Source organism: Onychomys torridus, chromosome 3 (genome assembly GCF_903995425.1).
Source record: "Onychomys torridus chromosome 3, mOncTor1.1, whole genome shotgun sequence".
NCBI lineage: Eukaryota > Metazoa > Chordata > Mammalia > Rodentia > Cricetidae > Onychomys > Onychomys torridus.
The window spans coordinates 64,668,132-64,694,341 of NC_050445.1; the positions used below are offsets into that span (position 1 = coordinate 64,668,132).

Sequence of the window (26,210 nt, forward strand, 5' to 3'; positions counted from 1 at the left end):
TTTTCCCGTTTCTCCTGTCAGATCATTTGTATCCTGCTGTTGATGCCATCCCGAAAGAGCACCCCCTTCCCAGTGGACACAGCCACAGAACTCCCGTATCTAAAGCTCACAGAAGTGTAAGCAACTGAGGAAGTCTGGGACTGAGAAAAATGGCCTTCCCCAGGGAATGACAAACGGTCACCCCTGAAAACATACACTCAGGTAGCATTATCATGGACTGGACAGGTTATATTTAGGAATACATACATATCTGCATATACATACAATAAAAATAACTGGGAAAAAAGGAGACCATGAATTTGAAACACAGTAGAGAGCAGTATAAGGGGAGATCTGAAGGTGAAGGGAGAAATGCAATTAAATTATAAACTCAAGAAGAAAACGCAAGGTAAAGGGCATCTGCTTTGTTTCAGATTCAGCTTTGTACTTAAATTAGCCCTAAAAGATTATCAATAATGTAATTTCCATTTGTTGCTGAAACTTTTTTAAAAAGAAAAATAAACTTTACACCCAAATATAGCCATGTTCTTAGAGTCAGAACTTTGGGATGTAAATTTGGGGGAGGTAGAACTCAAGCCATAACAAGTGCACAGCTCACACCAAGATTGTGTTTTGTTCCTGGAATTTCTGTTTTCTTCATATTTCTGTTCTCTCCCATTACTTTAGCACTTGTGATTTAAAAATATGCCTGGTGAATAATTGCTCTCCATGGTTCATATTTACTGACAATTTTTTATAATGTATTTATTTATTTATTTATCTATTAAAGTACTGGGCACCAAACCCGGAGCCTCATGCATGCTAAGTAAGTGTTCTACCACCAGGCTACAGTCACCAGCCCTACAAAGAATTCTTCAAGATTGTGCACTAAAACAAAACTGAAACTACTTCCTCATTCTGATTCTGCTCCAGAATCATCAGAGGCAGGGCTTAGAAGGCAGAGAACTTTGCAACGGAACAGCTCCGGTGTTTTCCTTAGAATTGTATCTGAATGAAAAATAAAGTACAGCTTAGAGTGACCGGTTCCAAGTTTCTGGAATAAAACAGTTTTCAGGGAAATTCTGGTAAGTTTCTGAATTATTAAATCTTTCCTCATTTTTATGCCTATGATGGGAAAGCTATTTCTTAAAATCCTAGCTGTACTTTTTATATCAATACAATCTTATAAATGAACTATTATGTACAAAATATTAAGTTAATTCATAACAGCAGCACATTACATATATATTTATATGTAACTGAATGGAGTACATTTAACTGACACTAATATGTAAATGCTTTCTGGATGGAAATGTTCAGTTAAGTGTAGTTATGATGATGAACACTGGTCGGGGTAATGCATGGGTTTCTCCTAGTGTCAAATGGGCAGTTGAGAAACATAGAGAAATAACTCAAAGGGAGTCAGGAAATTAAAAAATAAACCAAAAAAAAAAAAAAAAAAAAGTTGTAGTGGAACCTACAGTCTAGTGTGATTATGTCCGTTTCTACTTTTTACATAATGTAAGATGTTTTTTAAAGTTTTGCTTGCACTCCATCAAAGGCAATGCCCTCCAGAGCTCGCCATTTAAACTCTCCATTCACGTCTATTTCAAGCAGCTACAGAGCTGAGGAACTGGTGGGCTCTTTGTTGTTGTTGTTTTGTTTTGTTAGTGTGTTCTCTAGAAAAACAAAACAAACTTTGTGTTTAGCTTCAGTTCCTTGGACCATCCGAGAGTGTGTAGCCCTCCCTCCGGGGTACAGCTATGATTGGAAAGTTTCTTTTGCGGTCCTGAAGAGTGAGCCCTTCCTCAAGGCTTGGAGATCAAAGGTGCTGGCTGCCGAGAACCGCTGAGGTGAAGGAATGCTTGTCCTTTTTGCTCAGCCCCAGAGACTGAAAATGGCCAAGTTCTCTGGAGCCGGCCTCCTGTAGCTGTTTGGAATAATTAACATGGTTAATAATAATATCTGTGTTCACTCTGCACACCAGGAAGCCAAGGGGTTCTAAGCAGCAAAGATTTATGACTTGACATTCTCAAAAGCTGTCCAAACCACCCATAGCAATTTGATTTTGCTTCATTCAAGCACTACACGTCCAGATGCTTTTAAAATTTGTCAAGTGCAAAGGATTTTAAAAGCTTTGCTGAATAGCAGAGATTTGAATCTTACATTCTGAACTGCTAGAACGCTGGGGGAGTTTTTGACATTCTCATATCATATTGAGGCAAGGTGTTCCACTTAACAGGGTTGAGATTCAGGGAGTCGACATGTCTCCTATCCAAGACTATGTCTGTCCCTTTGGTGTCTGGCAGACTATGGTTTTGAGTGGGCAAAAGCAGCAGCGGTTTTTCAGCAGCACTCGCTGCCAGATAGAAGGGGATGGGCTGCAGAAGGAAGTTCCTGATGTGCATACTTTCTGGAATACTGAGTCTTGTTGAAATTTGTTTCCATGTTTGGCTAAATCTGAAAAAGAAATCTGTCCTCAACCGTGTAGACAAGTAGAGGGAGAGTAGATGGTTAAATATTTAACGAAGTGTTCTTGACAGGAAAGGGGCACTGCTTTTGACCCTGCCTGAGTGAGCCTGTGGGGAAGTCCCTGGCAGGGAGGTGAATTAGGAAGAGGGCACTGAGGCCTGCAACACCAAGGGGCCTCTTCTAGGGCTAGCTTGTAGGAATAGTAGCCTCCCTCTGAGACTAAACACCCCAAGAGGGCCCCAACAGGAAGCTGTGAAAGTGTATTGTGAAACAAGACTCTGGCTTGCAAGCACTTCAGGGGAAAAAATATGTTGATTCATCGTCTTACCTTTTCCTACAACTTCCTTTTTGTGTGACCAGTTGATAGAATCTGGAGGCTGTTCTAGTCCAAGGAGTGGAACACTAAAGACACCCCAGATAGCTAGATAGCTAGCCAAGTTCAATAATTACCTGGTAAAATGAGGAAAACCCTTTGACCCACAGAAGGCTTTCAAAAAACGTATATTTTCACTGTAAGAATGTATTCCACTTATTTTTGAAGTTTTTAAAGATTTTTAGGAAGCCAGCATATGATACAGTATTATTGATTGTAGACAAAAAAAAAGTCTCATGTAGTACATAGAATAATGGATGAGACAAATTAAACAAGATAAATAAGTTAAAATGTATGAAATATTTGTTTGTGATAAGTCCTCAATAAATAAAAAATAACTCTAGAAAAAGAATAGGAAATACTGGAAAATGGGGCCAGTAAACCAGCCAAGCAATGCCCCAAGAAGGTATGGAGGAACCAAGAGCTATGGGTATTGAAGGAATTCCAGGGAGAGGAAGAGACCCCAATGGGAGCTTGCACTGTCTGCAAGAAGAGGGCCAAGCAGCTAGATCAGGTTTAGAGGGGTTGGAAGGAAGCATAGTAGCAGAGGGGCAGCAGCATGCCTGAGCATGTAAGGCCTTGCACTGTCAATAGATGGAAGCCACTGTGGAGAGTGATGTTATTAGCATTGGTAACCCAGGCCCTCTGGGGGGATTTAAAAAAGTCTCTGAAAGCAACGAGATGAGATGGAAATTTGTAAGGAGTTCTTCCTACAGTTTGGGGGAGACCAGAGTGGGAGCTTGAACCCAGAGGGAAAGGCAGCAAGTGATGCTAGATGTACATTTGCCAGCTGAAAATTGACCTCACAGTGCAAGTAGCATGTGAGAGAGGAGAAGAGCAAGCTTGCAACATGCTTTTGGGTGTTAATTTTTATTAAAATGGTTTAAGCATAGGGAAAGATGCCATCTGGGGAAAAAGGATTCCTTTCATTCTTCTATAAAGTATATGTTTAAAAATGCTTGGGATAGAACATTAAGAGGAAATACACACCATAAACACTTCCTAAGCAGCAATCTATTTGGTTGCATTTTAATTTACTGTAATGTTAATTTTGCTGGTGTTTTTGTTTGTTTGAAGTAATGTGTTCTCAACAAATACACTTTTAGGAAAACTGTATAAGGACCAGCTCTGTCCCACATACATATCTGCTTCCTGGTGAGTCACAGAACGTGACTTTTCCACATTCCAGATCAAATAGCTCCAAGAACACATACCTCAAGTTTCTAATATAAAAAGAAGATTCCAGAAAAGCCCTGGTAAGTTTCTAATCCTTAAAGGCTCCTTTCCGCTCTTTAACATCTACCTTTAAAAGCTGGTATATAGAGCCAATTGTAACGCCAGCATCTGGGAGACTGAAGCAGGAGAATCAGGAGTTTAAAGACAGCCCCAGCTACATAGTGAGTCTGTGTCCCATCCTAAGTTATATTCTGAAAACTAAAGCATATCTTCAAAAATGCATATGCTCCCAAACGCATATGCTATTTCCTATTAAATATTCTAGATGTAAAAAAGAAGTATCATGTCACTTCTTTCATGCATGTTCTATTAGATGGGCTGATGCTGACTGCAGATACCCTGGTGAGTGAGCATGCACAATATTCTGGAGGTAGAAGTCTAGGTATGGTCAAGAATCTGAGCATAGTAAACCACATAGAACAGCATAACCAACTACAAACTACATACTATACAATATGTTAAATATCACATCTAATCCAAGAGAAACTTGCAAAGTTGAAAAGTTGAATCACCATTTCAGTCAAGTCTTTCTTTTGCAGCCAGCATGTAATGACTATGTTTAAAAAAAAAAAAAAAAAAAAAAAAAAAAGCATTGCTGTAATATACCCTTCAGGAAAATGAAACCGACTGCTCTGTGGTTTCATTTCCTCCAAATGTGAGAGCAGGGTGTGCCCTGTTGGGCTCCAGCCAGGCTGAAGACAAGGAGGCCTGAGCTATTGCTCAGGCCAAGACACCTTCAAGTCAGCAGCCTGGCTCTTACTCAGCTGAACCAGGCAGATAACAAAGTGAAATTCTTTGAGAACAGAGTGTAGAACTGAGTACTAATAAAACAACTGAACCCCAGAATTGCTTGGTCCACCTAAGTATACGGTGGAAGATTCTCCAAGCTACAGCCGGCATCCCTGTCCCATGTGAACACAGAGGTTTCCTGTGCGTTTCCTCTGAAGCAGGTAAAGGACAACAACACTGGATTTCCTCCTATTGTCCCTACTATGAAACAGCCTTGCTGGCAAGAGAACTACTGTGACCATTGAGCAGTTTTCCTGATCACACTCCTTCCCCCATATTCTCACAATGTGCCTTTCTGCTCAGTATCAAAGACCCACATGTTTAAAAATATGCCTGCAGTCCCGGATTTAAAGGGGAAATCATATAAAGGGCCAAGCAGAGGTGTTAGTAACCCTTCCCTACCCAAACCACTGTCACCTTACACTAAACACATAGCTTCCGATTGCGTTGCTCGGACATCTAAGATGTTCTTCAGACTGACAGGATAAAAGTCACAAATACAGTAGCTGCAGGATTAGGATGTAGCTCAGTGTAGAATATGTGTCTACCATGTGGCTCTATGAGAGGGAAGGAGGGAAGAAAAGAGAGCAAGAGAGAGAATATGAGGGAAGAGGGTATCCTACAAAATACTGCATTGCTTTTCAACTACTATTGCAGATGTGAGGGGCAGAGGAAGTTTGTGATGTTATAAGGGGTTACATGCTAGTCAAGGACTCTGCCATGGAACTATATCCTACCACTCTTTTAAAAATGTTTTCATTTTAGTCAGAGTATCACTAAGTTGCCTAGATCTTCACCCTTGAACAATGAGGAACTTCTGTAGTAAGGAAGAGATAACATGATAGCAGGCTTAGGGGAACAGATGGCAGTCACTGTATTTGAGAAGGATGCTTCTAGTTCCCTGTAATTCAAACAGCAGAGAACACAACAAGGGGAAGCTGCCATTGTGTGAGGTGATACAAAGACAAAGGTCCCACCAGCCCCCTCATCTCACACACATGCCACATACATGTACGTATATGTACATACCACATAAACACATACACACACACCACACAAATACACCACACACACATAACCTATACCATATACACACAGCACATGTGCACCATACCACACACATACCACAGAAACACACACTATATATACCACAAAACTTACACTACACATACCCATATATGCAAACACACATAGCTGTCACTAGGTATACAGTAGCCAGTAAGCAGGACATCTTAATGTGCTGCCTTTATAGATGGATAGGGTGTCTAAAAATAGCTGTAACTGCTGGAGAGCCTGCATGGGACTGTACTAGGCCCTTTGAATGATGGTGACAAATGTGTGGCTTGATCTGTTTGTGAGTCCCCTGACAATGGGACCAGGACTCATCCTGAGTACATGAACTGGCTTTTTTAGAGCCCACTCACTATGGTGCCATGCCTTACTCAGCCTTGAGGCAGTGGGGAGGAGCTTGGGCCTATGTTGAATACCCAAGGAAAGCCTTACCCCATATGAGGAGTAGGTAGGGGTGGAGTGGAAGAGCAGTGGGAGAAGGGGAATGAGGGGGAACAGTGGGTGGTATGTAAAATGAAAAAATAAACTTTAAATAAACAAACCTTAAAAAAATAGCTGTAACTACTGGCCAATAAAAAAAGAGGAAGCTCAGAGCTTGTTCTTACAATCTTTGTGATATTATAAGGAAGCAGTTGGTGCACTGAGTTACTGGGAGAAATTACTGGGAGAAGTTTCTGGCCAAAAGAAGATACCACTTAAGACAGACCAGGGCCAGTATATCAAGCATGACAGGAGCATCTTCAGAGGATGGAAGTTGTAGAGAGCTGAGAATCTTGGACAGAAAGAGACCCACTCCAAAGAAAATATATGATAAACATGCTCATTCGGGAGCAATAACTAAGGCAACCACAGCTGATAAAGAAATTAGGGTTCATGGCTGGGCTTCAGGTCCCTGAAGGATATATCTTTATTAACTTGCTTTTCAAAAAATAAATGTCCTTCTCTTAGTCTTAGTGAATAATTAACTTAGAAACAGCAGTTAGGTCTGATCTCTGGATAATAAATAAAATGAAGAGAGAGATCTCCCAGTCCTTTGCTGCACAGATATTGCTAAACCATGAATTTCTAAAACTAAAATATAGTTGTTTTGCTATTGAGGAAAATCTCAATTTCTTCATTCAACAACTATTTGGCCCTGGTGATTCACCTATGAATGAGAAATAAAAACTGTCTATTTCCTACATGTTATATCTTAGTTTCTGGAAGAGGATGAGAAAGACTGATTGTAAAACATATTGTGTGTAGCTCTCAGAAAGAAAAATAGGAACAGGCAAGAGTGGATGAGAGTGCTGGAGGAAGAAGAGAGTCTTATTTAACATTAAGTGTTGACAAAGGCACCAACAGTGGCCTCATGAGTGTGAGTAAAAGGCTGAAGGGTGAAGATAGGAGCAATGTAGGCAGGGAGAAGAGAGCAGTCTAAACAAAGGAAATAGCCAATACGACCTGGTCTGCAGCAGGCGAGTGTGTGTAAAGAGCAGCAAGGCAAGCCAGTGTCTGCACTGGACAGAGCATTTGAACACTGAGACTTCAGCTTTTACTTCAAGTGAAATGACAGGTCATCGGGAGGTTTTGAGCAGTCTGGTGACTCTACTTACATTAAACAGAATCGTGTTAATTACTATGCTGACAATAGAATAAGGCAAGGAGTTGGACAAAAAATCAGAGCATAAAAATAAATTACTGTACAACTGGTTAGAATATTCAAAGCAAAAGGATGTGGCTTAGACCAGAGTGATATCAGCAGGTTGTGAGAAATGGTGAAAACAGGATGCACAGGGACGCTGAAGTTGCAAGTATTATGTAATGCAAGAAATATGAGTTGTGAAAGCAGCCAGAGGTACTGTCACGAGTACCTGGCACCAGAAACATAGACTAAAATATTTGTGCCTTTCCATAGTGTCAAATTGAATTACAATATATTCACAAAGTTAAGTGGCCCCAATGGCATCACTTTGCCAGATAGCCCTCCCTACTTCAGTAATCTGGCTGAGGCTGGTGCAAGTTCTTTTATCCCAATCTTAATGACTAATAATAACTGCAATATCACACAGCAAATTTAGCTCTCAGTATGTATGCATGCAGTTTACAGATTCAATACTAGTTAAATAGAGTACAGCAGAGTTCAGAAGTGGGCTGAGAAAAAAAAAGTAGATTCTGCATTGGTGGGAATCTGCTGCTGTGGAGAACAGGCTTCAGGGGAGTAATAATTGAGAGCAAAACTGTAGTTAGCTACAAAGACAAAGCTGGACTGGAACAGAAAATGGGTTCCAGTCCCCATGGCATTGTAGACAGCAGGAGGATGGCACAATCTCCTTGGATTTCCCACCTGCCATAAGCCAAAGCAGCTTATTTATTAACCAGTGGGAACAACATATATTCACAGCATACAGAAAACCAGCCCACAGCAGGCATTCTCTGCCTGTTAGCCCTGATCCATTCGTCAGGTGTCAGGTGATATGTTGGCGTGGGGTCATTATCATGTCAGTGCTAGGTGTCTGGTCCCCTCTCAGTTCCCTCTGCTTTTTCCTTCCTAACTGCATCCCTAGATGTCAAAATGTTCTCAAGTTTACTCTATGTGTGTCTTTACTTTTGCCATTTTATGGGAGCCAGGTCGGAGTTACACCCTTCCCCTGGTCCAACATGTCTTAAGTTCCTGGGACTGGTTTAATATTCCCGTGTGTCCTCACAGTCTCAGTTCCTCCCTGTAACACAAATTTTAAAAGGTCTTACTAATAGAAAACCTGGAGTCAGATATTGGGGTGAAAACTGAGAGATCAGAGAAGCAGAATGAGCCACAGCCAACCTCACCTGGCCGACTCCTCACGCTATCCTGTTTCCTCGGACTGGAAGCCTCTGAGTCATCACTGGAATGGATCTCAGCTGAACTGCTGATAAAAAGCCTCTATTCCTGGTCCTCTCGCCTTATATACTTTTCTGCTTCCTGCCATTACTTCCTGGGATTAAAGGCCTGTGTCCTTCCCAAGTAAAGACATGAGATCTCAAGGGCTGGGATTAAAGGCATGTGCCACCATGCCTGGCTCTGTTCCCAGTGTGGCTTGAACTCACTGAGATCCAGTCCAATCTCTGTCTCCCAAGTGATAGACTTAATGGCATGTGCCACCACTGCCTGACCTCTATGTCTAATTCAGTGGCTAACTCTGCTCTCTGATCCCCAGATAAGTTTATTAGGGTGCACAATATATTGGGGGACACAATATATCACCACACCTCCCAGTAAACTTACAGGGTGGCACTCTTTCTACTCCCAGGAATAAGTCATTTATCAATCTGTACAGTATAGGTGGCTTCAAACAGATGTGTGGTTGGCTGGTCCACTAGGGCTGCAGCCATACTCCTCCCTCAAAATAAAGTTAAAGACTGCTTGCGAAATGAAGTCCCAGGGCCGGCCATTGGTGGCGCACGCCTTTAATCCCAGCACTTGGGAGGCAGAGCCAGGCAGATCTCTGTGAGTTCAAGGCCAGCCTGGTCTACCAAGTGAGTTCCAGGAAAGGCGCAAAGCTACACAGAGGAACCCTGTCTTGAAAAAAAAAAAAAAAAAAAAAAAAAAAAAAAAAAGTCCCAGAACAGTGTGCAGCCTGAAAAGTGCCTGTTTTTTTACTCTGTTTTTAGTGCTGCTGTTAACAAAGTACCAAAAATTGAGTCACTTCAACAACAGAAATGTATCCCTCTTTGGCAATGATACCAATTATAATGGATTAGGCTTTGCCTTACTGACCTCTCATGTTAAACAATGGCATATAAAACAACTTGGTCCTCCAAAAAGATCATGTTCTTAGGCAAGAGAAGCTAGACTCTGAGCACAGGAACTTGTGTGCAGAGGACAGAGTTTGGTCCATAAGTCCATAATAACAATGGCAATGTAAAGTGTGTGAACATAGGAGTGGAAGTGAGTTGAGGCTGAGACCATTAAATAAGGAGTTAGAAAGGTGATAGGCCCAAAGAGTAGATGGATTCTGTCTGTTAAACTACCAATAATTATGATAAAAATAGTACTTGTGAGCATGCAAGTCCTCTTGAACTGTCTGCAAAAATATCTTTCAAATTCTATATAAATATATATGTTTATATATATATATTATATATAAACATATATATTATATATAAACATATATAAGCTGAGTGTGGTGGAATACCTGGCAGTCAGGAGGCTGAGGCAGGAGGTTCTCAAGTTTCAGTCCAGCCACATCTACATACAGACTTGCTATTGTTTAGTAAATTATCGTGTGTACAAGTTGATGTATGTGTGCATGCCCATACATATGCACCTGCATGTAGACATCAGAAGTTGATGTCAAGTATCTTCAGTCCCTTGCTAGTCTTGGTTTCTGAGACGGAGTCTCTCCCTGAACCTGAGACTCATCGATTAAACTAGATGATCTGGCCAACAAGCTCCGGGATTCTCCGGTCTCCACTCCCCTAGTGCTTGGAATGCACATGAGAGCCCAACTTTTTTTGTGGTTACCAGGACACTTTCCCTACTTAGCCATTTCTCCAGCCCCACAACAGACTAAAGTTTAAAATAATATGAGACCTATATGTTCAACATCCAATATAAAGAAGAGTAATTTTTAAAATTAGCCTCTTTCTAAAAGTGTCTTTGGTAAAACCTCTAAGAAGATCCTGTATACTATACTATACTATCAGTGCTGTATACTATACTATACTATCAGTGCTATCTAGTGCTGATAAATGGGTGTGACAAGGCCCCTCCCCCATACTGCCAAAAATGACTGGACTGGCTATTTTTGAGTTGTTCTAACAAAATCCACAGAGACAGTTTAAAGGAATGTGTATTTTGGCTCACAGTTTCAGAGATTTATTTGGATTCGTGTTCTTAGGCAGAACCTTGCAGAGGTAGGAGTCTACAGCAGAGAGGAGCTGTTCGTACCACGGTGGACCAGGAGGCAGAGATGAAAGCAGGAACTAGGGGTCAGAATTAAACTTCAAGGGCCTGTTCATAGTGACCTACTTCTGCCAAATCAGCCCACTCCCATCCTGTAACAGTCTCACAGTCCTCCCAAACATTAGAAACACTAGGGTCAAACCAGAACATGGGCACTATGGATGTATGTAAAGAAGTAGGATGACCAGGGTGGTCTCCTCAGTCTCCAGGCTAAAGAGTCAGCTACTGGTCTGCATTTCTTTGTCCTGGACATCTCCAGAGCAAACCAATGCCTCAACCCTTGGTTCAGAGGAGATTGTCCAGTGCTAGAGCACACATACCATGTTCCTGAGGCTACGAAGCAGACCTGTGGAAGCCTAGGTAGACTGTCACTCAGCTCCTTCAGTCAGCCTCCAAGGCATGTTTCTCCACCTCCCTCCCACCTTTAACTGCACATAAGCCAGGCATACATTTTCTCCTGCTCATAGTTCACCTTCCTTACATATCCCAGTCCGATGTCCCTTCTGGTGTCTTACACCTACCACAGCTTATTACTATGAACATCTTTGAGTATGCTTGGGTAATGTGTATCATTTATATTTTTAATCCTTTTAAATGGAGTATGAGTATCATGAAAGAGCTTCACATCTGTTTGGGTTACCACTAATTTTCTTGAACATCATGCCTCACACAGAATAGATACTTACAAACTTCTTACTGAGTGAATAAAAGGAGGCAAGCAATGATCTCTGAGTAAAATACATACACTATGTTTTGTGGACTTCTGAGACCATACCCAACTGCATTCCAAAGGAACAGAATTGATCATCTGAAATACATTTACAGGGTTTGCTGTGCCTATTGTTCTTAGCCTTGATTAGCTTGGGACTGGTTACGACCTCAGATTGAAGCCAAAAATAAGAGAATTCAAGGCACTAAGACAACCAGGGAAAATTTAACAAAACCTATAGAAGCTCCTTGGTGGCTGCAAGGGAATCATTATGATAAATATTCTACCCATCGCTGGTGTATTTCCTTCTTTGACCCATCCCAGCCCTGAATTCTCAAGCCTCAGTTCTTCTTCTCTAGTTCTCTTGTGAGGCTTTGAGAAGAGAGAGACTCTGGGTGAGTCTTTGCAAGAAATGTCAACCATGGTTAGGCTAAATTTATATTCTATTAGACTTTATAACTAGTGGTTCATACATTAATCATTTAAACAGACATTCCTTAAATATCTTGAAAATTAGTTTTGTTGAATCAGCACACAAAGTGATTTGTTTCATGATGGCATTTTATATACTTTATGTTGATTCCCTTCCCCAGCAGTCTCCCTGTTCCTCTTTGTCCCTCTGCTGCTGGGTTTCTCGGACCCCTGGTAGCTCTCTCTCCGCTTTCCTATCTCATGTTCTGTCACCTCCCCATTGTGTCCCCTTCTCCTCTATCAATATCTCCTTTCCTTCTCGTGTTTCCCTTTCTATTTACACACACACACACACACACACACACACACACACACGCACGCACGCACGCATGCGCGCACACACGCACACCTTACAGAAATTAAAATCCAAGTTCCTCATATGAGAGAAAATGTGGCTTGTGTCTTTCTGAGCCTAGGTGACTTCACTCAAAGTTCCACCCATTTTCCTATAAATGCAATGATTTTTTTCTTTACCTGTAGATGTAACCGTCTTGTTAAATAAGAAACACAGAGCCAATTGCAGAGTTAAAAACCACGAGGTCAGAGCAAGAGTGGAAAACCTTACCCTTCACTGCTTCTGCTGTGCTTCCTCTCCGCAATAGACCTACTTCTGTGTGGCCTGTCTTTTTTATAGACTTTCTGTTCTGTTTTCTCATTGGTTATAAACCCAGCCACATGACCTCCTGGTCACTGCCTGTTTGTACAGACCTCCAGGTCTTCTATGGTTGGTATTGAGATTAAAGGCATGTGTCTGCCATGCTGGCTGTGTCCTTGAACACACAGAGATCTACCTAGCTCTGCCTCCCAAGTGCTGGGATTAAAGGCGTGCACCACCACCGCCCAGCTTCTGCACTGGCTTGCTCTGACCGCAAGGCAACTTTATTAACATACAAATAAAATCACATTTCAATACAAATAAAATATCACTATATTCCCCCTTTTCTATTTTAATAAAAAGAAAAAAGGGAAAAAAGTTATAACTAATGTAAGAAAAACTATATACAAAAGTACAATAACTATATATACCATATATACAAACAATAAATACCTAAACAATGTCTAGTCTGTAGTTAGAGTTTTTCTGCCTGGCCCAGTCAGGACAAATCTCTCTTACCGGCCAGTCCCACAGTCTCTCAGACCCAACCAAGAAAGCACACAGAAACTTACATTGTTTAAAAACTGTATGGCCGTGGCAGGCTGCTTGTTATCTGTTTCTTCTATCTTAAATTAACCCATTTCTGTTAGTCTATACTTTGCCACATGGCTTGTGGCTTACCAGTGTCTTTACATGTTGCTTTTCATGGCGGCGGCTGGCGGTGTCTCTCTCCAGTCTTCTATTTCCCAGAATTCTCTACTCTCTTGTCCCGCCTATACTTCCTGCCTGGCCACTGGCCAATCAGAACTTTATTTACACAGAGTGATATCCACAGCACTAGTCCATTTGCATTTGACAAATTCAGAGAAAATAATTCCATTATCTATCCTATTTTGGTAAGTCCAAAATGTACCTGATTCACTTTCTATCCTAACTTATATTACTAATGGAACTGTCTTATAACATCTTTCAAATTTATACACTTACAGCTCTTAGTGAGTTTTTCTGAATTCCTTAACAAAGATAATTATAACTATAACTAACTGATCTTCAACTCCCTCAGAGACCCAAGAAGGAAATAATACTACCTAATAAAAAATAAAAACAGGAAGTGCATGCAAGCAGCTTCCCCCCAAAAAAATGTGAGTTGACAGAAACAGCCAGCTGCCTGGACAGTCACCTGAGGTTTCTCCAGTGTTGGGGCATCATCTTCAGCCTATATAGGCTTAGCATATCTGACAGACTCATTTGTCAACTAGGATGTATACAAGGTCAACAATTTGACCTTACATTTGGTGACAGCAGTCCATGTACCAGAAACACCTGAATTCCATTAGTGTCATGTCATGATTCAGGATTTTAAATTCTGGGAATTATTGATGTTTTTTCAATTCAGCTGTCCATTTTTCTTGGCTGTGTATATGTGGCTTCATCTCGGCATCCTGTTCTTCTCCACATCCCTCTATTAAATGCCAGTCTACTATTGAGAGGAGTGAGCTTAGTTATTCTTCAAGAATAACTGTTTCCTCTGCTGATCATTGCACATCAGAAGCCATTGGCCCAATCCCTGTTCAGCTGCCTTCGAAGAAAAGGGCACGGTACCTTTTACAGATTGCAAAGGCCACTCACTTCAGGGATGGCGCCATATTGTCCTAGCTTCAGAAGATGCCTTTTGTTAAAGCCACAACCACACTTGCTTTGGCAAGAATCGGTAGTCCTTTGTTTCATGTCCTGTCTGTCCTATTTGTCAGCAGTTGATTTGAGGATACTTTGTTGTCCAGTGGCTAACTTTTGCCACAATGAAAGTTAACTCCATATGCAGTTTCTTCAGTGTCCACATTTTCTCTGAAGTAGATTGGTACTGCCAGGAGCCGACATGTCTCAGAGTCATAGCAAAAAAGAAAAATTCCTAAGTTATTAAAACATTTTAAATGCCATATTCTGTAGATCTCTGAAGGGTTTGAAGATGACCTGTCTATCTAAAATATATCTGTTTGATCTTGAAAACACACCTAATATGACTACAAGTTCAATTGTAATGTCTAACCACTAACTTTCATTTCTATATATCCTAATAGTTGGTAATACTAACATTCAAGGATTAGCAAATTGCATTACATTGTTAAATAAATGGTATAAATACAATATCTCGAGCAAGATTAGAAATACGTGTATGGCATATTCTAACAATCTCAATATCAATAATAATACTAATTTATATACAATATAAAACAATCCAATCCAATGTAAAGTATTTAAAACTAGTAATTGTCTTTTTCTTTTTTCTTTTTCTTTTTTTTTTAAACAACCACCTTTTGCCTAGCCCTTTTCCTAACCCTTAACAACAACTTGTAACCAACCCTCCTAAACAATGAAAACTATCCCAGACCCAAAACCCATAAAAAGACCAAAAAACCACCCACCCCACACCACCCTTTGGGAATGTGGGCGTCGTATTCTTAAAATTGCTTCCTACTGGGTATGGGTGAAGTTATCTTTATTCTGAAAAGAAAATTTTTGGGTTAATTGTCAAATTCTAGGAAAGGTAACTATATTCTTTGTTATCCATAATGCCAAAGTTCAGGGTTTATCTCAAGTCCTTATTCAAGTAGTCTTTGAAACTGGATCATCTCAGCTAGTCATCTCAGAATTGCTCTAAGCACTTTGTTGTCCAAAGCTGATCTGTAGATGATGTTTGTCAGCTTACTGATATTATTTTCCACGTGGAATTGTCATTATGGGGCCTCATCTTCTTCCTGGAGATTTCAGTTGATGTTAGGCCTGGCCGTGATTTCCTGCAGAAAACTGAAAAGAGACTCGAACACAAAGACATATGTATAGGCAGCTAATTGAAGCCTTTTCTCTAGAATTAATTAGTACTCTACATGACCATTATTATCTTAACAAAGTTTAAAAATATATATATATATACATATATATACATATATATATACATATATATACATATATATATATATATATATCTTGTAAATTTTGATATAAAATTCATACTTTAAGAAAAGTTAAAAGAATCAGAATAGAATCAAAGAATGGAGATTAGTAATAGAATAGTCCGTTAATTAATTTGGTTTTTCTCCTGTCCCATGTCAGAAGATGGCTCTTTCTTCTGGTTTGATACAGGGAATTCTCATTTTCCTTTTAACAACATGCTTGAGTTTAAAGGAGGAGAGAGCCATTCTCCAACTCCAAAGTCAGCTTTAAACTTTAATTGAACTGGAACTACAAGAAGACCAATAGTATTAATTTTTTAGAGAAGAGCAGAAACAAACATTTAGGAAGATTTATGAAATTTTGTAGATAATATACCAATAGGCCATTTTACTCTTTTTCCTGGGACAGATGATTTGTCCTTTTTCTTCAGTTGTCTCATTTGTCCAGTGTTCTTCAGATTCCTTAGCCTTCATTCTCCTAAAAGACAAAAACAAAAACACTCCCCCAAGACTAATTTTGGGGAGGTTCCCTTTTGGCAAGTTACATCTGATTATATGAAAAGGCATGTATTAATGGTATAAGTGAGTTTAAACTGGATGGTCATGTTGGTTGATGAACTATCACCTCCTCTAATTAAGAGGTCTCTCTTGTTCAAATCGAACCTTTATCAATTTTGATGGTACCCCCAGCTTATCTTCTCCTGCAGAAACAAAAGCAAAACCTCATCCCCAACGTAATACATACCCTGATTTCCATTCTGAGGTCAGCACATCCTTGAAGTATATAGGCTGATTTAATTCTGTAGTTTTTTTTTCTATTATCCAAAGTCTCTCTGCAGCTGTTGTTCCTTTCTCATTAGCATTGAGAAAATTCAAAGCTAATAGAGCATTGTGCAGTCTATTTCTGGGGGGTTTGTTACCCCTTTCTGTTTATTTATCATGTCCTTTAGGATTCTGTTGGATCTTTCTATAACTTCTTGGCCTGTAGGATTATGTGGTATACCTGTAATATGCTTTATATTATAATAAGCAAAAAACTGTTTCATTTTAATAGAGACATATGCTGGAGCATTGTCAGTTTTAATTTGTGCAGGTATACCCATGATGGCCATAACTTCTAGCAAATGAGTGATTACAGATTCAGCTTTTTCAGAACTCAAAGCAGTCGCTCATTGAAATCCTGAATAAGTATCAATAGTATGGTGTACATATTTCAATTTTCCAAATTCCACAAAGTGAAACACATCCATCTGCCAGATTTCATTCTTCTGAGTACCCTTTGGGTTGCATCCTGCTGGTAATGGTGTCTGATTGTAGAAGGAACAAGTAGGACATTTCTTTACAATTTCCTTGGCTTGTTGCTAGGTTATAGAAAAATCCTGTTTTAAACCTTTACTATTGACATGGTGTTTTTCATGAAATTCTGAGGCCTCCAGCACATTTCCTATCAATACTTTATCAATCTTATCATTACCTTGTGCTAGAGGGCCTGGCAGACCAGTATGGGATCAGATGTGAGTTATATATAAAGGATGACTCCTTTCCCTGATTGTATCTTGTAATTGAATAAATAGTGAAGTTAATTCTGAAGCATCAGGGATAAATTCTGCAGTCTTAATATGTAATACCACTCTTTCAGCATACTGAGAGTCAGTAACTATGTTGAGAGGTCCTGAAAAAGTCCATTAATACCAAGAGAATAGCATATAATTCTGATTTTTGAATAGAATTATAAGGACTTTGAACCACTTTACTTAAATTTTCTGATTTGTAACCTGCCTTTCCTTGTTTGTTGGCATCTGTATAAAATGTTCAAACTCCAGATACAGGTTTTTCATGTACAATTTGAGGCAAGATCCAATCAGCTCTCTTTATAAGATCAATTCTATTGCTTTTAGGATATTTGCTGTTAATTTCTCCCAAAAAATTACTGCAAGCTCTTTGCCAAGGTTCACTTTCTGTCCATAATTTCTCAATGTCCTCTTTAGTTAAAGGTACAACAACTTCTGCTGGGTCTATTCCTGCTAATCGACAAAGTCTCAATTTTCCTTTCAAAATTAAGTCAGAGATTTTTTTCCACATAAGTTTTTAATTTTTTATTTGGTTTATTTAGTAAAAATATGCATTCCAATATAATATCTTCTCTCTGCATTAATATTCCTGTAGGAGAATGCCTAGAAGGTAAAATAACCAAAATGTAGTCCAGCTTTGGATCAATACAATCCACATGTTCTTCATGTACTCTCTTTTCTACCAAGGCCAATTCTTTCTCAGCTTCAGGTGATAATTCTCTTGGACTATTTAAGTCCTTGTCACCTTCTAAGGTTTTGAACAAATTATTCAGTTCTTCATTTTTTACCCCAACAATAGTTCGTAGATGAGAAATGTCCCCAAATAATCTTTGAAAGTCATTAAGAGTCTGTAGTCGATCTCTCCTAATTTGCACCTTTTGAGGTCTAATTTTTTGTAGCTCTATTTTGTATCCTAAATAATTAATAGAATCTCCTCTTTGTATCTTTTCAGGAGCAATTTGTAATCCCCAGCAAGGCAATATTTTCTTTACTTCTTCAAACATTCTTTCTAAATTATCTGCATTTGAGTCAGCTAGTAAAATATCATCCATATAATGATAAATTATAGATTTCTTTTTAATAATAAATACAGGAGAATTCCATGGGCTGGTAGATTCTTCAGTATGCTGAGCATTTAACTGTTCTTCTACCAGCTCTTCTAAAGCCTGGAGTTTCTCTGTTGTTAAAGGCCATTGATGAACCCATACAGGCTTGTCTATTAACCATTTTAAAGGTAAAGCTGTTGGTGTCTTTGGAAGATCATCAGTTTTGTGCCCTGTTCTTGTATAATATGGATGGCTGGTGACCACTCATTAGAATAATACCTTCTAATATTTCTCTCAGAAACATGTGCTAGTTTATGATTTATTTCTGAGGTTGGAGGGATGTTAATCTGAGTATTCCATTGTTGTAACAGGTCTCCACCCCACAGGTTCATAGCTATGTTAGCCACATATGGTTTCCTCTCTCCTTGCACCCTGGCTGGTATCTGTGTCATTTCTTTCCATTCTAAATGGGGTGAGGTGGAATCTCAAAGAAGTTTAAATTTGTAATCCCCTCATGCCTAATGATGCTGTCAATTATTTTTCAAATGTTTATTGTCACTTGTATTTCTTCTTTTGAAAATTATCTATTCAATTCATTAGCTCATTTACTGACTAGATGATTTGTTTTGGTATTTTTAAAGTTGTTCATGTATTCCAGATCTCAATTCTAGGTCTGATACATAGTTGCTAACAGCTGTCTCTTCTCTCTATCAATTGTTTCCTTAAATATGCAGATTTTAAGTTTCTTCCATCTGTCAATCCTTAGGATTTTTTTGTGCTACTAGAGTCCTTTTCAGAGAAAGGTATTGACTAGGTCTGTTGTCAAACTTGGGGGTCACAGCCTGTGGCCCAAGTCAGGTCCTTAATAAGCCAATTAGAAGAGACAAAGATGTGGAAAGCAGAAAAATGACATTTATTCAATGTAGCCTCATTGTTCTTTGTCAGGGTCCTAAAGTGAGGTTAAAGTTAAGAGAGAGGGCCAAGGATTTACACCTGTAAGCAGTCAAGATATGGTCCTGCCCATCACTGAGCCATCACTGTCTGGGCTTGAATCTCAGACCCCTCCCACCACTGACCCATCACTGTCAGAGCTTGAGTCTCATCCTGTAAGGTGTTCTGACAAGGTTTTAGAATTATGTGACTTTCTTTCCGGGAGGCACCCTCTCTCTGGCTGGGGCCTTTTCCTTCTCCCAGATTGAGATTCCTGGAGGGAAATCCCATTTGGGGTTGTATATTTCAACAGTTCAACAGTAAAATTGAGAGACATAGGTACCTCTTTAAAATACCTTCATTCCAAACTGGTTCCATGACTACAGCTTGCAGTATCTTAGGTACGTTTTCCTCAGCAGTTTCAGATCTTCCATTAAGGCTTTTGATTTATTTTCAATTTGATATTGTGCTCAGTTAAAAATAGTCACCTTCTTCATGTGAATGTCCAGTTTTCCCAGAGGCATTTGTAGGTGAGGTTGTCTTCTTCCAATGTATCCTTTTCACATTTGGGTAGAAATTTAGATTACTGTGGCTGCAGGACTTATTTCTGGATCCTCTGGTCTATTCCAATGATTTATGAGTCTGTTCTTGTGATTAAATCCATGTTGCTTTTCCACATTTACTCTGGAGTATAATTTGAGATAGGTATCACAGTACTACCACTTTGCTCTGTATGCTTAGAGTTGCTTTGACCTATTCAAGTAATTATCTTATTTGCTGTCATATTTATCAATTTGAGTGTGGGCTTTTTGTGACTCCATATATTTAAAGTTAAAAATATTCTATGAAAAGTGATTCTCTTCCTGGAGACTCTAGTTTTCCAAATTACAGAATCCCAGCTTCCACACAGGGAAGTCTGGAAAGGAAAGTTATCACAGGCAAAAAGTTTGTCACCTAGCCAGGAGCTACTGCTTATTTCAGAATCACAATTACAATTGCCTGTGAAATGGACAATAATTAGAAATGACTAGCAAGCAGTTTAAGTTATTCTTGAAAAGTATCATCTTCTATATATAATTTGAATAAAGTAATAATTTCCTATGGGATTTCAATAATAAGATATAATGCTAAAATATTCTTGTATTACATTTTCAAGGAACATTGAAAACATGAATGAACAAGTAACTCAACCTGAATTGATCAAAGACTGGTCCAAAGAACATGTGAAAAAGTGGATAACTGAAGACCTTAACATTGATGAGAAATATGCTCAAATCCTGCTCAATGAAGAAGTGACAGGCATGGTTCTTCAGGAATTAACTGAAAAAGATCTTAGAGAAATGGGGTTGCCACGGGGTCCAGCACTTCTGATAAGACGTATGTATAACAAATTGAATAATTCCCCTGAATGTGAAAATCAAGATTCCAGACAATTAAGTAATACAAAACTCTCAATAAAAGATCACCAAAAAAAGACCAAAAATGAGGAAGAGAAATCAGTTTCATTGAATACTGATCAAGATCTCAGAGAGATGGGACAGAATAAAGATCAAGACCCAAGTATTCTGAGAGGAAATGTGTTAAGTGACATAGTGATTGAAGACACAGAAGATGATAAACCCAAAGCAGAACAGATGTCTTGTATGCCACATCCTTTTGATTCTTTTCATGATGACAAATGCTACATAGAACACTCTATTCTACAAGTTGCTGAAACAGGGCCGCTCAATCTCATAGACCCAGTGCATGAATTCAAAGCCCTCACAAACACAGAAACAGCCACAGAAGAGGACATTAAGATGAAATTTAGCAATGAAGTTTTCCGATTTGCATCAGCATGTATGAATTCACGCACAAATGGCACTATCCATTTTGGAGTTGAGGACAAACCACATGGACAAATTGTTGGTGTGAAAGTCACCAGTAAAGATGTATTCATTAATCACTTCAATGTAATGATCACAAAGTATTTTGACGATAGTGACATCAAAGAAGCCAGGGTATGTATTCGGGAACCAAGGTTTGTGGAAGTCCTAATGCAGAACAATACATCAGCTGATAGATTTGTCATTGAAGTAGATGTTATTCCCAAACATTCTATATGTAAAGAAAAGTATTTCTACATTATGATGCAAAGTTACACAGATAAAACATGGAAACAAAGCAAAGAGAATTCACTGTTTGTGAGAGAAGGGGCTAGCTCTAAGAATATCCTGGCCAATCCCAAACAACGGGATAGAGAGTTCAAAAAATTTCTAGAGAATTTAAAGACATGGACAGCATCTAGAAAAGAGGCTGAAGAAGAAGACAGGATGGTGACTAAGAAAGAGAGTGAGGGGCTAAAGCTAGGTAAACTTTTGACCAGACACCAAGGCTCACTGGATAACTCTTACTATGACTGGTACATTCTTGTAACAAATAACTGCACCCCAAATCAAATAGAGCATTTAGATTTCCTAAAGGAAATTAAATTGTTTGCTGTGCTGGATTTTGATCCTTGCTCTCAGATCAAGGGAGTGGCCAAAGCTTACAGAGAAAGCCGAATTGCAAACCTCCACCTACCCAGTCAGTATGAAGAAAAAACTAGCATGGAAGAGAAAATTTCTACTCTGAAACTTTATGAGCAGCCCAGCTGGATATTCTGCAATGGCAGATTAGACTTGCAGAATGACTCATGTCAACCTCTAGAGCCACATTTGTGGCAAAGAGAAAGAGCTTCTGGGGTCAGGAGACTGATCTCGTTTCTCACAGATGAAAACGTAGTGGAAAGAGGGAAGGTTTTGGTGGTGTTTCTCTTACTTTCTCCAGTAGAAAACCAAAAAGATCCACTCATTGAGACTTTCTGTGCTTTCTATCAAGTTTTCAATGGTATGGACAACATGTTGTGTATCTGTGTCAACTCACGTATCTACCAACGGTGGAGTGATCTGCTGCAAGTAAGACTGGAAATCAAAGAGGATTTAGCAGAACATAGCATTTCCACTTTAAATATAGAACTGGTCAACAATACCATCCTTAAACTGAAATCAGTGATTCAGTCTTCAAGAAGATTCTTGCCCTCCTGTGGATCCTCCTCAGTTATCCTGGAGAAAATGGAGGAAGATATCCTGTCTGCACTAGAAATCCTCTGTGAAAATGAATGTAGAGACACAGACATAGAGAAAGATGAATCCGAATTCCTAAAATTTAAGAAATCGAGAGAAGAACACTTTTATCGAGGAGGCAAAGTATCCTGGTGGAACTTCTATTTTTCTTCTGAACACTATTCCTCGGCTTTTGTGAAAAGGGATAGTTATGAAGAACTTACTACGTTAATACAACAGTGTGCAGAGTCTCCTAAACCGGTATTTGCCAAAGTCATCAACCTGTACCATCACCCAGGCTGTGGAGGCACTACGTTAGCTATGAATGTTCTCTGGGACTTAAAAAAGAAGTTCCGATGTGCTGTATTGAAAAACAAAGCAACTGATTTTGAAGAGATTGGAGAACAAGTAATCAGGCTGATCAGCTACAAGGCTACCAGCCACCAGGATTACATTCCTGTTCTTCTCCTTGTGGATGATTTTGAAGAACAAGAAAATGCCTACATTCTGCAGAACACCATCAATTCCTTTATAGCAGAAAAGGGTCTGAGATATGAAAAAACACTAGTAATCATCCTGAACTGCATGAGATCTCAGAATCCAGATCAAAGTGCAAAATTAGCAGAAAGCATTTCACTAAAATACCAACTTTCTGCCAAAGAACAAAGAGCTTTTGAGGACAAACTTGAGGAAATTGAAAAGGAGCATAAGAACTGTGAAAACTTTTATTCCTTTATGATCTTTAAAGGCAATTTTGATACAACTTACATAGAAAATGTAGTGAAGAATACACTGAAAGACCTGGACACTCACAGCAGGAAAGCCCAGCTCATTTCTTACCTGGCATTACTCAACTCTTATGTTACAGATTCTACCATTTCAGTATCACAGTGTGAAATATTTTTGGGAACCTCAATCACTTTCACCAGGAAAGATGAGAAACCTAAAAGCGTAGAAGACAACATGGGAACCTATTCCACACTTCTAATAAGAACAGAAGTTTCAGAATATGGGAGATACACTGGAATACGTCTCATTCACCCTCTGATTGCCATTTACTGTTTAAAAGAACTGGGAATGAGCTATGGAATGGACAAGTGTCAGATTGCATTGAATATACTAGCAGAGAAAGTATTCTATGACTCTGGAATAGGAAGAGACAAATTTAAGCATGATGTGCAAACTCTCTTGCTTACAAGACAACGTAAGGAGCATGGAGCTGAAACAGATACTCTGTTTTCACCATTAATTGAAGACTTGCAGAATGAGGAACCTGAAAAGGTCTTGACTGCAGGAAGTGATCGATTCCCACAAAATGCATTCATTTGTCAAGCTTTAGCAAGACATTTCTATATTAAAAAGAAGAATTTTAGTACTGCTCTGGTCTGGGCAAATTTGGCCAAAAGGAAAGCACCTAAGAATTCCTACATTTCAGATACACTTGGTCAAGTTTACAAAAGTGAGATCAAACAGTGGCTGGTTAAAAATGAGACCAGTAGCAGTATTAGTGTGGGTGACCTAACACATTTGCTAGAAATCGCAGAAAAGGCCTCCAAAGCATTCAAAGAGTCTCAGCAGCAAACGGATAGTAAAGACTATGAAACAGAGGCCTGGTCACCACAGAAGTCCCAAAGAAGATATGACACATACAACACAGCAGGGTTTTTTGGTGAAATAGAAGTAGGTCTTGACACTATCCGGATTCTTCAGCTCACACCCCTTTTCCACAAAGAAAATGAAATGTTGAAAGACGCTATGGTACAATTTTTGTCTGGAAAGGGGATCAACCCTCCAGACACAAAAGATGAATATTATGCTGTTCTTAGCAACTTTACATCCCACCTACAGAATTTACAGTCAGATCTGAAGCGATGCTTTGATTTTTTTTTGAATTATATGGGTCTTCTAAAGCCAAGGAATACCCCAAAAGAAATGACAGAACTTTCACTAAATAAGAAAGTCAGCAGGTGTTTCAAAAAATATGCAGAACTTTTCTGCCGATTGGACACCAATTCCTTACAGGGCAAAGAGAACCTGTTACTCCAAGAGGAGAATTGTCGGAAACGCATAGAAGCGTGGAGAGCAGATACATTTTCAGGCCTCCTTGAATATCTTCATCCAAACCATAAAGAGGTTAACAACATGGAAAATATAGTGAAGGACTACACCTTCCTATTACAGCAAGGCCTAACCAAGCGAATGGCCAAGGGGCTGACAAAGGAGACACAGAATTTCATTTTGGCCAACATTATTCTCAGTTGTCTAAAGCCCACTTCCACATACATCCTGCCATTTAACACACTGAAAACAAAGCTCCGAGAAGTCCTGCAACTTGTGGGACTAAGTCATCCATATCCTGATCCTTATTTCCTGGCCTGCCTCCTATTCTGGCCAGAAAACAATGAGCTAGATCAAGATTCCACACTCATAGGAAAGTATGTCTCATCCCTGAATCGATCCTTCAGGAGACAGTACAAGCGCATGTGCAGGTCCAAGCAGCCAAGCACCCTGTTCTACCTGGGGCAGAAGAAGGGACTGAACAGTCTTGTTCACAAGGCCGAAATCGAGCAGTACTTCAGTGAAGTGCAAGATTCAAATTCCTTCTGGCAGAGTGGAGTAGTGTGGGAAAAGAGGGAAGTCAAAGATCTCCTGCGACTACAATATGGTCAGGCTGAAGGCAAGCTAATCTCTGTAGAATACGGAACAGAGACAAAAATAAAAATACCAGTGACTTCTGTGTACTCGGGTCCACTCAGAAGTGGAAGGAACATTGAGAGAGTGTCCTTCTACCTAGGATTTTCCATTGAGGGCCCTCTAGCATATGGCATAAAAGTGATCTAAGAAGGTACATTAGTCCAAAGGTGTAAATTTACATATATTATTGTACTCACTCTTTCTAATCCATAGCATTTGCATGACATTATTGGCTTAACTATAATCACAGTTTGCTTCTTTTTCTCTAATTCACTATGGAAGACCTTGTAGGACAGGAAATTATCCATACCACAGAACTTGGCACACAGCAGCTTCAATCACTCCATATACTAAATATGCATTCCCAGATTGACATATTTAGTTTAGTTGTTTCAGTTGGTTTCTATGAGTCACAAATGGTCAATAAAGTCTATGTAAATTAAATCACCTTTCTGATTTGTCCTTCACAAATCTATTCCTGATTAACCTCCACCTGGAACTCTTCTATGGCCACCCATAGTCCCTGCCTGATTGGTGGCTTCCTCATAGTAGTAAGTTCACTTTATACCATATTTCTAGTATAAGGAATAGCATCTCAGAAGTTTATTCACAAGTATCTAGTAGCCAAAGTAGCCTCAAACAGCATTCTAGACCTTGGAATTTAAAGCTACCTGTTGCCAATAAAATGAAAGGCATGGTTAAAAAGTATATGTATGGTAAGTGGAAAATAAATAATATATAGTATATACACATATATATGCTCCATCTCTATATATTCTTAAATGTAACCTAGCTACTCCTGATGCCATGGTTCTTGTCATCAAGAAGGCTGTGCCTTGTCAGGGTTCTAATTTCCACTGAATCTGGAAGTGCTTACATAGTTCACAAACAAATCCTATTTCTAGGAGCCACATGGACACCTGCCTCTATTCCTAACTGCCTTCTTCCTCTACACTCAACCTCTCCATTAACAGACTCCCCCAAGTAGCAGCACTCTCTGAGCATCCTGTAGATGTAGTTTATCTCCAAGTTCCTCAGAAGACTGCTGAGTCTAGGCTGTAGAATTTAAAGTAAGACATCTCAAGACATGCTACAGAGGGTACTTAAAAAGAAAGGATGAAGAACTTTAGATGTTCCTGTGAACCAAAACAGTCCTATGTCACTCAGGCACAATGACCTCTCTGCAAGTTCTTGGTCTTGGACAAGGCTGTCTGTACTTCCAACACTTATTCAATATAGTACTTGAAGAGTTAGCCAGAGCAATAAGACAACATAAGGAGATCAAGGGGATACAAATTGGAAAAGAAGAAGTCAAC

The 26,210-nt window shown here is 39.4% G+C and overlaps 1 protein-coding gene across 4 annotated transcripts; it reads left to right on the forward strand.

Moving 5' to 3' along the window:
- Positions 1-923: 923 nt before the first annotated feature.
- LOC118580656 (sterile alpha motif domain-containing protein 9-like) lies at positions 924-26,159 on the forward strand. 4 transcript variants are annotated; one of them, XM_036182553.1, is made up of 4 exons: positions 924-1,064; positions 1,689-1,832; positions 3,931-4,080; positions 20,274-26,159. In XM_036182553.1, the coding sequence occupies exon 4, from the start codon at positions 20,287-20,289 to the stop codon at positions 25,039-25,041; it is 4,755 nt and encodes a 1,584-aa protein (XP_036038446.1). In that variant the 5' UTR covers positions 924-1,064; positions 1,689-1,832; positions 3,931-4,080; positions 20,274-20,286; the 3' UTR covers positions 25,042-26,159. The 4 variants fall into 4 exon arrangements, with proteins under 4 accessions (XP_036038446.1, XP_036038450.1, XP_036038447.1 ...); XM_036182557.1 differs by lacking the exon at positions 3,931-4,080; XM_036182554.1 differs by lacking the exon at positions 1,689-1,832.
- The last annotated feature ends 51 nt before the right edge of the window (positions 26,160-26,210 follow it).